We start from the raw sequence: 12,118 nt of genomic DNA, 5'->3' as shown, positions 1-12,118 counted from the left end.
TCAAGCCATCCTCCCGTCTCAGTCTCCCAAGTAGCTGGAAGTATAGGCCCAAGCCACCACATCTAGCCGATTCTTTTTTTTTTTTTTTCTTCTGAGACAAAGTCTCTCTCTGTCGCCCAGGCTGGAGTGTAACGGAGTGGCACAATCTCAGCTCACTGCAACCTCCACCTCCCCGGCTCAAGCGATTCTCCTGCCTCAGCCTCCCAAGTAGCTAACAGGCACATGCCACCATGCCCGGCTAATTTTTATATTTTTAGTAGAGACGGTGTTTCACCATGTTGGCCAGGCTGGTCTCAAACTCCTGACTTCAAGTGATCCACCTGCCTCGGCCTCCCAAAATGCTGTGATTACCAGAATGAGCCACCTTGCCCAGCCTGATTTTTTTTTTAAAGGAATGATGCATAGAGAATGTCTAGTGGAAGTATCCCAAAGTGATTTTTCTTCCTTTATGCAATTAACATTTAATAAACATTATGCTAGTCACTGGAGATACAGTGATAAATAGAAAACTTTGTTTTCATAAACTTTTTTGTTTTTTTGTTTTGTTTTTTTTTGAGGCAGGGTCTCACTCTGTTGCCCAGGCTGGAGTGCAGTGGCATGATCACGGCTCACCACAGCTTCAACCTCCTGGGCTAAGTAATCCTCCCACCTCAGCCTCCAGAGTGGCTGGTGCACCTTAACACTCACCTAATTTCCTTTTTTTGGTGTTGATGGCATCTTTCTATGTTGCCCAGGATGGTTTCAAACTCTGGGGTCAAGTGATCCTCCTGCCTCAGCCTCCCAATGTGCTAGGATTATAAGCATGAACCATGGCACCCAGACCATAAACTGACTTTTTATTAGGGAAGACAGATAATCTAACAATTACACACATGTAATTATTACTTTCAATTGGCATAAATGCTGAATGTCAAGAGGAAAATATAAAAGAGAGGTCTAGACTAGTCTGAGGGTTCAGGGTGATTTACCAAAGGAAATCTCTTTAAAGCAGGCATCTAGGGAATAACAGGGATTACCAGGTAAAGGGAAAGGAGTGGGAGGAGGCTTTTAGATAGAGGGCCAACATGTATGAAGGCTTGCTTTAATATGTATCTGGGACTCTGTTTTAACTAGGTATGGTAAAGTGATAGATACGAAGACAACTGCCTTGAAAGAAGAATTTCTCAGCTGGGCGCGGTGGCTCAAGCCTGTAATCCCAGCACTTTGGGAGGCCGAGATGGGCGGATCACGAGGTCAGGAGATCAAGACCATCCTGGCTAACACGGTGAAACCCCGTCTCTACTAAAAAATACAAAAAACTAGCCGGGCGACGTGGCGGGCGCCTGTAGTCCCAGCTACTCGGGAGGCTAAGGCAGGAGAATGGCTTAAACCCAGGAGGCGGCGCTTGCAGTGAGCTGAGATCCAGCCACTTCACTCCAGCCTAGGTGGCAGAGCAAGACTCCGTCAAAAAAGGAAGGAAGGAAGGAAGGAAGGAAGGAAGGAAGGAAGGAAGGGAGGGAGGGAGGGAGGGAGGGAGGAAGGAAGGAAGGATTTCTTACAGTTGCCAAGGGGGGGGGCACAATATGCCAAGAAGGGTCGTATAGGGAAGCACGAGAGTTGGTCACGAGGGCAAAGGAGCGAGGAAGAGCATGGCCCAGAGTCTTTCTTTTTTTTTTTTTTTTTAGGAGGAAGTATCTTTGGTTTCCACAGGGAAGAAGGGGCAAGGCAGGGTAGGTAACCTCGAGTATATTACATGACAGCTTTAATAACGTCAGAGGGCTCTGATATACAGGGGTGGTTCTTAAGTTGTGCAGCATCTGGCCCTGGGGTGATTTAAGGCAGGGGAGTGTGAGTTAGATACAGGAGGAGTTTAGGGATATGGGCTTTGGATTGGTTGGTTTGTTTATGAATGGCAAGACTTAAATGCAAGTTGTTATCTCTAAAAATAAGCAAATCCTGCCAGGGACAGTTACTCTAGGATTCACAAGCCCCCTAAGATGTCAAAACATCCTAAAATACACTAAATTAAAAACATGATTAATACAAAGATTAAGCAGAAGGGGGCACTGATGTGTTAGAAAAGAAAGACATCCCCTGAGGCAACAGTGCGAGGGTAATTGGCAGGTTTCTCTGAGCCTGGACAGGTAAAGGAGTCAGGTTATGTAGCTTCTTTTTTTTTTTTTTTTTGTTTGAGACAGAGTCTTGCTCTGTTGCCTAGGCTGGAGTGCAGTGGCATGATCACGAATCACTGCAACCTCCGCCTCCCGGGCTCAAGGGATTCTCCTGATTCAGCCTCCCAAGTAGCTGGGACTACAGGCATGTGCCACCACGCCTGGCTAATATTTTTTGTATTTTTAGTAGAGACGGGGTTTCACCATGTTGGCAGGCTGGTCTCAAACTCCTGACCTCAGGTTATCCGCCCAACTCAGTATCCCAAAGTGCTGGGATTATAAGCATGAGCCACTGTGCCTAGCCTAGGTTATGTAGCTTCTTAGACCATGTCAAGGCTGATTGGTCTCAATTCCAAAACTAATGGGAAGCCATTAAACCACTTTAAGCAAGGTGACACAATTAGTTGATGTTATAAAAAGAATCACTCTGGCACTCTGGCTGCAGTGTGAAAAATGGCTTAAAGGGGCAACGTGTGTATGCAAGGGTACCTACCCTATTAGGAAAGAAACAATGGTAATTCAGACTAGGTAGACTTCTCTGGAACTACTAAGACATTGACTGAATTGAGAGGTATTTAGGAGGTAGGATCCACAGGACTTCCCAGAGGCAAAATTCTCAAGACTGAAATGAGTAAGTAGACAAAATATTTACTTCCCTGGAGGAAAAAGACTTTTTTTGGTTTTTGTTTTTGCTTTGAAGTTGGGAGTGTTCTAAGTGAACATCATTAATTCAATTCATATTATAATCCTATTGTTCCATCATTTTTCCTCCCCTAAAATCTTTTTTTTTTTTTTTTTTTTTTTAAGAGAAGGGTCTCGGCCAGGTGCAGTGGCTCATACCTGTGATCCTAACACTTTGGAAAGCTGGGGCAGGCAGATTGCTTGAGCTCAGGAGTTCTGGGCAACATGGCAAAACGCTGTCTCTACAAAAAATACAAACATTAGCCAGGCATGGTGGCACATGCCTATAGTCCCAGTTACTCCAGAGGCTTAAGTGGGAGGATCACTTGATTCCAGGAGTTTGAGGTAGGGCAATGAGCCACGATCACACCACCATATTCCAGCTAAAGGGACATAGTGAGATCCTGTCTCAAAAAAAAAAATCCATAATCTCATGAGCCAATTCCTCTTACAAGTCCCCTCTCATATACATGTGTGTACATGTCTGTGGGTGCATGCCTATGTGTGTGTTTGTGCTTGTCTCTCTAAAGAATCTTGATTAATACAGACCCCTTCCTCATACTCATACACAAAGTTTAACCCAAAATGTGTTATTGACTTAAATGTTAGATCAAAACTATAAAACTCTTAGCAGAAAATATAGGACTAAATCTTCATGACCTTAAGTGAGGCAAAGCCTTCTTAGATACGAGTCTGAAAGTATTGAAAGTGTAAGTGACATTGGCCGGGTGCGGTGGCTCAAGCCTGTAATCCCAGCACTTTGGGAGGCCGAGATGGGCGGATCACAAGGTCAGGAGATCGAGACCATCCTGGCTAACACGGTGAAACCCCGTCTCTACTAAAAAATCCAAAAAACTAGCCGGGCGAGGTGGCGAGCGCCTGTAGTCCCAGCTACTCTGGAGGCTGAGGCAGGAGAATGGCCTAAACCCGGGAGGCAGAGCTTGCAGTGAGCTGAGATCCGGCCACTGCACCCCAGCCTGGGCAACAGAGCGAGACTCTGTCTCAAACAAAAAAAAAAAAAAAAAAGTATAAGTGACAAACAAAAAAAGAGATTAGACGTTATCAAAATTAAAAACTTTTGTGCTTCAATGGATACCATCAAGAGAATAGACAACCTACAACATAGAAGAAAATATTTACAGATCATATATCCAGCAAGGAGTTTATATCGAGAATATATAAACAACTCTTACAACTCAGTAATAAAAAACACAGATAATCCAACTTTTAAAATGCACAAGAGATCTGAATAGACATGTCTCCAAAAAAGACATGCAATGACCAATAAGCACATAAAAACATGCTCAACATTATTAGCCATCAAGGAAATACAAAAGAAAACCACAATGAGTTATCGCTTTACACCAACTAGAATGGCTGTAACCAAAAAGACAGATAACAAGTGTTAGTGAGGATATGGAAAACTGGAATCTTCATACACTGATGGTGGGATTGGAAAACGTAAAGCCCCTTTGGAAAACAGTTTGGTAGATCCTCAAAAGGTTAAACATATACTTACATACAGTAAGTATATGTACTAGGTCACACAGACCTAGTAATTTTACTCTTACATACATACCCAAGAGAAACAAAAACACAGTTCACACAAAAACATATACACAAATGTTCACAGCAGAAGTATTGCTAATAGCCAAATTGTGTAAACAACCCACATGTCCATCATCTGATGAACAGATAAGATACTGTATCTATACAATGTAACATTATTCAGCAATAAAAAGAAGTACAAACTATAACATGATGAGCCTTGTAAACATATACTAAATGAAAGAAGCCCGACACAAAAGGTCACATATTATGCCAGGCACAGTAGCTCCCACCTGTAATCCCAGCTACTCAGGAGGCTGAGGCAGGAGGATCCCTGGAATTCAAGACCAGCTTGGGCTGTCTCATAGCAAGAGGTAACCTTGGGTGAGGAAAAGCCTTCTTAGATATGAGTCTGCCAGGTGTGATGGCTCACACTTGTAATCCTAGCACTTTGAGAGGCTGATGCGGGTGGATCACCTAAGGTCAGGAGTTTCAGACCAGCCTGGTCAACATGGTGAAACTCCGTCTCTACTAAAAATACAAAAATTAGCTGGGTGTGGTGGCGCATGCCTGTGATTCCAGCTACTCAGGAGGTTGAGGCATGAGAATCTCTTGAACACAGGAGGTGGAGGTTGCAGTGAGCTGAGACTGAGCCACTGCACTCCAGCCTGGGGGATAGAGCAAAACCGTCTGCAAAAAAAAAAAAAAAAAAAAAAAAAGAGCCTGAAAGTATAAGAGTATAAATGACAAAAGAAAAAACAGACCTCATCTCTAAATAAATAAATAAATAAATAAATGTTTATTCTTTGCAATGATTCATAAATAAATAATTTTAAATTTTTTTAAAAAAATTTAATTAGCCGGGCATGGTGGCACACACCTATGGTCTCAGCTACTCAGGAGCTCTCAGCTGAGGTGAGAGGACTGCTTGAGCCCAGAAGGTCAAGGCAGCAGTGAGCTATGATTACCCCACTGCACTCCAGCCTGGGTGACAGTGCAAGACTCTGTCTCTTAACAGTAACAAAAAAGAATAACATATTGTTATGTTTTTATTTATATGAAATGGCCAGAATAGGCAAATCTATAGGAACAAAAAGTAGGTTAGTGGTTGTATACAGCTGAGGGCAGGGTGAGCAGGGGAAACGGGGAATGATTGCTAATTATACCGTAAGTTCAGGGTTTCTTCTTGGGATGATGAAAATGTTGTAAAACTGATTGTAATGACAGTTGCAGAATTCCATGAATATACTAAAAACAATTTAATTGTACTCTTTAAATGAGTAAATTGTATAGTGTGTGAATATAATAAAACTTAAATTTTTTAAGTATATGGAGACAGATGTAGTGGCTCACACCTGAAATCCCAGCACTTTGGAGGCCAGGATAAGAGTATTGCTTGAGTCCAGGAGTTCAAAACCAACCTGGGCAACATGGCAAGACCCCATCTCTACAAAAAAACAAAAAAATTAGCCAGGCGTGGTGGTGCATACCTGTTGTCTCTGCTAGTTGGGAGGCTGAGATGGGAGGACTGCTTGAGCCTAGGAGATCGAGGCTGCAGTGAGCTGTATTCACACCACCGCAGTCACCCTCAGCAATAGAGATCTCATTTCAAAAAAGTTAAAAATTAATAAAATGAAGTACACAGTCCTTCACTCAGCTTCCCCCAGTAGTGACATCTTAAATAGCTGCAGTGTAATATCAAAACCAGGACATTAACATTGGTACATTGCTGTTACCTAGACAGCAGATCAATAAGCAATCCTTTGTATGGGCATTTTTTCACTTCCTACTTTATACACTTCTATTTCACCTACTTAGATGTTAATAAAAATAGGCCGGGCACCGTGGCTCACGCCTGTAATCCCAGCACTTTGGGAGGCCAAGGCGGGCAGATCACAAGGTCAGAGATTGAGACCATCCTGGTTAAGACAGTGAAACCCCATCTCTACTAAAAATACAAAAAATTAGCCGGGCATGGTGGCGGATGCCTGTAGTCCCAGCTACTCGGGAGGCTGAGGCAGGAGAATGGCGTGAACCCAGGAGGCAGAGCTTGCGGTGAGCCGAGATCATGCCACTGCACTCCAGCCCGGGCGACACAGCAAGACTCCGTCTCAAAAACAAAACAAAACAAAACAAAACAAAAAAAGAATGTTAATAAAAATAATAAAGTTGCTCATTTTTTAAAAATGTCTTCAATAATGAAAAAGATAATCAGCCCCTAAATAACAAAAAAAAGAACAGTGTGACACCAGGCTGGCCAATCTGGTGAGACCCCCGTCTCTACTAAAAATACAAAAAATTAGCTGGGCATGGTGGTGCACTCCTGCAATCCCAGCTACTCGGGAGGCTGAGGCAGGAGAATCACTTGAACCCAGGAGGCAGAGGGTGCAGTGAGCCGAGATCGTGCCACTGCACTCCAACCTCAGCAACAGAGTGAGACTCTGTCCCCCCCAAAAAAAAAAAGCCACTAAGTTTATAGTACTATGTTAAAACAGCAACATGAAACTCATACAGTTGTTCAGCAACCTATGAAACAGTTAAACAAAACAGACACATGGGGCCAATTTCCCTACTACAACAATCTGATTCCACGCACTGAGACTTTTTTTTTGAGACAGGGTCTTGCTCCATCACCTGAACAGAAGGGCAGTGGCACAATCATGGCTCAATGCAGCCTTAACCTCCCAGGCTCAAGCAATCCGCCCACATCAGCCTCTCAAGTAGCTAGGACTACAGGCACAGGCCACCGCACCTGTCTAAATTTTTAATTTTTTGTAGAGATGGGGTCTCACTCTCTTGTCCAGGCTGGTCTTCAACTCCTGGGCTCAAGCAATCCTGCCCTGGCCTCCCAAAGTGCTAGGATTACAGGCAAGAGCCACCATGCCCAGCCGAGACTCTTAATAGCAGGGGGTAAACTGACATATAGAGCTGTGCTTCTCATGGCCATAGGAAAAAGTTAGAAGTAAAGAAGAGACTGTATGACCTCTGGGAGAAGTAAAGCAAGATGCCAGCTCATAGAGCCAAAGTCCCTGTGCCTAATGGCTTCTTATCTGCAGTCTTCGGCAATATATACGTTTTCAATAAATCTTCTTTATCTAGAAGTAGCATAAGTGAGTCTGTTCCTTTCAAAAAGAGATCAAGTACAGGGCTGAGCACAGTGGCTCACGCCTGTAATCCCAGCACTTCAAGGAGGCCAAGGATGGAGGATTGCCTGAGCCCAGCAAAACTGAGACCAGCCTGGGCAACATAGCTAGGCCTCATCTCTTTTTTTTTTTTTTTTTTTGAGATGGAGTCTCGCTCTGTCACCCAGGCTGGAGTGCTGTGGCCAGATCTCAGCTCACTGCAAGCTCCGCCTCCCGGGTTCACGCCATTCTCCTGCCTCAGCCTCCCGGGTAGCTGGGACTACAGGCGCCCGCCACCTCGCCCGGCTAGTTTTTTGTATTTTTTAGTAGAGACGGGGTTTCACCGTGTTAGCCAGGATGGTCTCGATCTCCTGACCTCGTGATCCGCCCATCTCGGCCTTCCAAAGTGCTGGGATTACAGGCTTGAGCCACTGCGCCTGGCCTGACCTCATCTCTTAAAAACAAGAAAAAGTAAAGAAAAGGAGGTCAACTAGAAATAAATAAAGATCTCATACATAGCCTCTCTTATAAAGTGGATCTGAAAGAATTTGCAATCTCATTTTACCATCTTCAAGCTTTATTTACCGAATTTGCAATCCTATTTTACTATCTTCAAGCTTTATTTACTCCTAGGAAGTAATCTGAACATTTGAAAGCACCTGAATCACATACATGTGCTACTATTATCTGTCCCCTCTACAACATTCCTTAATTACACTAGTGAATAAAAACAAAGGCGGGCCGGGCGCGGTGGCTCAAGCCTGTAATCCCAGCACTTTGGGAGGCTGAGACGGGCGGATCACGAGGTCAGGAGATCGAGACCATCCTGGCGAACAGGGTGAAACCCCGTCTCTACCAAAAAAATACAAAAACTAGCTGGGCGAGGTGGCGGGCGCCTGTAGTCCCAGCTACTCCGGAGGCTGAGAGGCAGGAGAATGGCGTAAACCCGGGAGGCGGAGCTTGCAGTGAGCTGAGATCCGGCCACTGCACTCCAGCCTGGGCGACAGAGCAAGACTCCGTCTCCAAAAAAAAACAAGCAAACAAACAAAAAAAAAAAACAAAGGCAATCTATAATTAAAAAGTATCAATATATAACTGCTCAAATATTTACCAATCTATAAGGGACTGCACAATAAAATTCAGATACAACAACAGGAAGAATAAAGTTATTTTTCACCAAGTTACAACATCCTGATTCTTACCATGTAAGGATCCACAGAAAGATAAAGAGTTCTGACTTGCACTTGTCCTTCATTAATATTATCTGTTAAATAGATTTCTTCCATTCGGAAATTCTCTGTCACTGGATTACCATTTTTTCCTAAAATATTAGGCAAAAATATAAACTAAAAAAAAGCCACTTTACTATATATTATTATTATTATTATTATTATTATCATTATTTGAGACAGAGTCTTGCTCTATCACCCAGGCTGGAATGCAGTGGCACGATCTCGGCTTACTGCAACCTCTACCTCCTGGATTCAAGTGATTCTCCTGACTCAGCCTCCCGAGTAGCTGGGATTACAGGCGCGCACCACCATGCCTGGCTACTTTTTTGTATTTTTGGTAGAGATGGGGTTTCACCATGCTGACCAGGCTGGTCTCGAATTCCTGACCTCTTGATCTGCCCACCTTGGCCTCCCAAAGTGGTGGGATATACTTATTAAAGGGTCACTTTATGATTCAGAGCACTTCCTTTTAAAACAGGCACAAGGGGTCAGGTGCGGTGGCTCACACCTGTAATCCCAGCACTTTGAGAGGCTGAAACAGGTGGATCACGAGGTCAGGAGTTTGAGACCAGCCTGGTCAACATGGTGAAACCCTGACTCTACCAAAAGTACAAAAATTATCCGGGCATGGTGGTGCACACCTGTAGTACCAGCTACTCCAGAGGCTGAGGCAGAGGAATCGCTTGAACCCGGGAGGTGGAAGTTGCAGTGAGCCAAAATCGTGCCACTGCACTCCAGCCTGGATGACAGAGCGAGACTCTGTCTCCAAAAAAAAAAAAAAAAAAAAAAAAAACAAAAAACCGGCACAAGTAAATCTATATTGTTTTGTAATTCTTCTGTAACTATAGAAATGACTCAGTATGTATTTCTTTTTTTTTTTTTTAGAGACAGGGTCTAACTCTGTCACCCAGGATGGAGTGCGGCTAAACTTTCCTTCCTCATTTTAAGAAGCAAATAGAAACTCAAATGAATACAAAAGTAATAATAATAAAGTCTGAAAAATTAGGAAATTAGAAAATTTAAAAATTAGAGGCATGAGAAAAATTTGTAAGAAAAGATCATCATTATAGAAACTTAAATGAATATAAAATAATAATAAAGTCTGAAAAAATAGGAAGTAGGAAATTAGAAAATTTGAGGTATGAGAAAAATCTGTAAGAAGGAAAGGTTACCAGTAGAAGGTACTCATCTTCAGATATGTTTAATGCATATTTACTCTTCATAGAATTATTACATTTATAAGGTGGGAATAGTACATAAAGATCTTAATCTAACTGCTCAATTTACTAAAATTGAGTTCAGAAAAGTTAAGTGACTTCCCCAAGTGGGCAGCAGTGACCCAAATCTCTTAGGTTCTTTCCATACCTGTTTTTATGATGCAGTTTACATGTCAGCACTGATATAAGTTAGTACATTTCACATAAAAAAGAAAAGCAAATTTTAAGACCAATAATAACATACTCTAAAGAAAGAAAAGCCACATATATTTGTAATGTAATCTTTCAGATGTTATGATTCCAAAATATTTTATTTCATCAACAAATGCCTGGATAAGTTACCACTTAAAAAACTAGTACACTGTGCCGGGCGCGGTGGCTCAAGCCTGTAATCCCAGCACTTTGGGAGGCCGAGACGGGCGGATCACGAGGTCAGGAGATCGAGACCATCCTGGCTAACACAGTGAAACCCCCGTCTCTACTAAAAAATACAAAAAACTAGCCGGGCGACGCGGCAGGTGCCTGTAGTCCCAGCTACTCGGGAGGCTGAGGCAGGAGAATGGAGCGAACCCTGAAGGCAGAGCTTGCAGTGAGCTGAGATCCAGCCACTGCACTCCAGCCTGGGCAGCAGAGCGAGACTCCGTCTCAAAAAAAAAAAAACTAGTACACTGTTTAAAAATGGCCTTGATAAGCTAACACTTGAAAACTATTACATCATTTAAAGAGTTTCTTCTAATATCTCTACTAGTGTTAATATCTTACTACCTTAATTTACCACATGAACATCACATTAGTTTTTATTCCTTCATTTGCATTAGTAATTATCAAAGATCACAGCTGTTCATTCATCACGAATACATACCAGGTCGAGAATTCAGTACCACTCTCTGAACAATCATCGCTCTGGTTGGGCAGTGGTTTCACAAGATTTCTGTATAAAATACTCCTATAAATAGAAAAATTTTTAAATCACAAATAAGATTTTAAGTATTCAACAATTTAAAAATAAAAAAGAAGTCCATTTGTGTTTCCCAAAGAAGAGGGAGAAAAATCACATTTAGGATCCAAAAAGATAAACTCTCCTGTCAGTTTGCCTCCTAAAGCAAATACACGAAGAAAGACTAAATCTAGTTAGAATTTTTAACTAATAGGAACAAGTTCACTGAAGATTAAGTGGGGCAAAATATTTGTTTGTTTATTTATTTATTTATTTTGAAGATAGAATCTCACTCTGTCACCCAGGCTGGAATGCAGTGGTATAATCTCTGCTCACTGCAAGCTCTGCCTCCCAAGTTCACGCCATTCTCCTGCCTCAGCCTCCTGAGTAGCTGGGACTACAGGCACCCACCACCATGCCCAGCTAATTTTTTTGTATTTTTAGCAGAGAGGGGATTTCACCGTGTTAGCCAGGATGGTCTCGATGTCCTGACCTCACCATCTGCCTGCCTGGGATTACAGGCGTGAGCCGCCGCACCCGGCCCAAGTGGGGCAAAATGTTTTTGGTCTCAGGTAATTCAAGCTCATTCATCTTCAAGCACACCATCATGAATAAGCCTCCTATGGCTCGATTAAAAGAAAACAACACAAGGCTAGTCCAAAGGTAGTGAGTTATCTCAACTGATTATTCACAGTCAGTAACAGGTCAGAACCTTTGTTCTACTCTTTCCCCCTTCTCAGTACGGCACCTGACTTGTTTTTAAATAAAGACAAGAAAAAAACATAAAACAAACAACATGATATATTCCTCCAGAGTTAGTAGTTAATCTAGTGGCAAAATAAAAACATTGCAGCCAGGCACGGTGGCTCATGCCTATAATCCCAGCACTTTGGGAGGCCGAGGCGAGTAGATCACGAGGTCAGGAGTTCGAGACCATCCTGCCTAACACGGCGAAACCCTATCTCTACTAAAAATACAAAAAAATTAGCCGGGCATGATGGCAGGCGCCTGTAGTCCCAGCTACTCGGGAGGCTGAGGCAGGAGAATGGCGTGAACCTGGGAGGTGGAGCTTGCAGTGAGCTGAGATCGCGCCACTGCACTCCAGTCTGGGCAACAGAGCGAGACTCCATCTCAAAAAAAAGAAAAACAAAACAAAACAAAACACTAACTGCTTAACTGATATGTAATCAAAATTTTTTTTTTTTTGGAGTCGGGGATGGAGTCTCACTCT

General features: G+C 42.8%; 1 protein-coding gene across 6 annotated transcripts in view; it reads right to left on the bottom strand.

Moving 5' to 3' along the window:
• Positions 1-12,118, bottom strand: part of PTGR2 (prostaglandin reductase 2) — a 34,316-nt gene that overhangs the window by 16,308 nt on the left and 5,890 nt on the right. For 4 of the 6 annotated variants that reach the window (XM_010382611.2, XM_010382614.2, XM_030930889.1 and 1 more), the window contains exons 2-3: positions 10,813-10,896; positions 8,704-8,822 (exon numbers count right to left, since the gene is read on the bottom strand). In XM_010382611.2, coding sequence (XP_010380913.1) covers positions 8,704-8,822; positions 10,813-10,849 — 156 coding nt within the window. In that variant the 5' untranslated portion in view covers positions 10,850-10,896. Of the gene's footprint in view, positions 1-5,157; positions 6,065-8,703; positions 8,823-10,812; positions 10,897-12,118 lie in introns of those variants that run through there. The other 2 variants (XM_030930890.1, XM_030930888.1) reach the window with 2 other exon arrangements.

This window comes from Rhinopithecus roxellana, chromosome 5 (assembly GCF_007565055.1).
Source record: "Rhinopithecus roxellana isolate Shanxi Qingling chromosome 5, ASM756505v1, whole genome shotgun sequence".
NCBI lineage: Eukaryota > Metazoa > Chordata > Mammalia > Primates > Cercopithecidae > Rhinopithecus > Rhinopithecus roxellana.
Note: the sequence above shows the minus strand (reverse complement) of the source record. Positions and strands in the feature narration are given on the sequence as shown.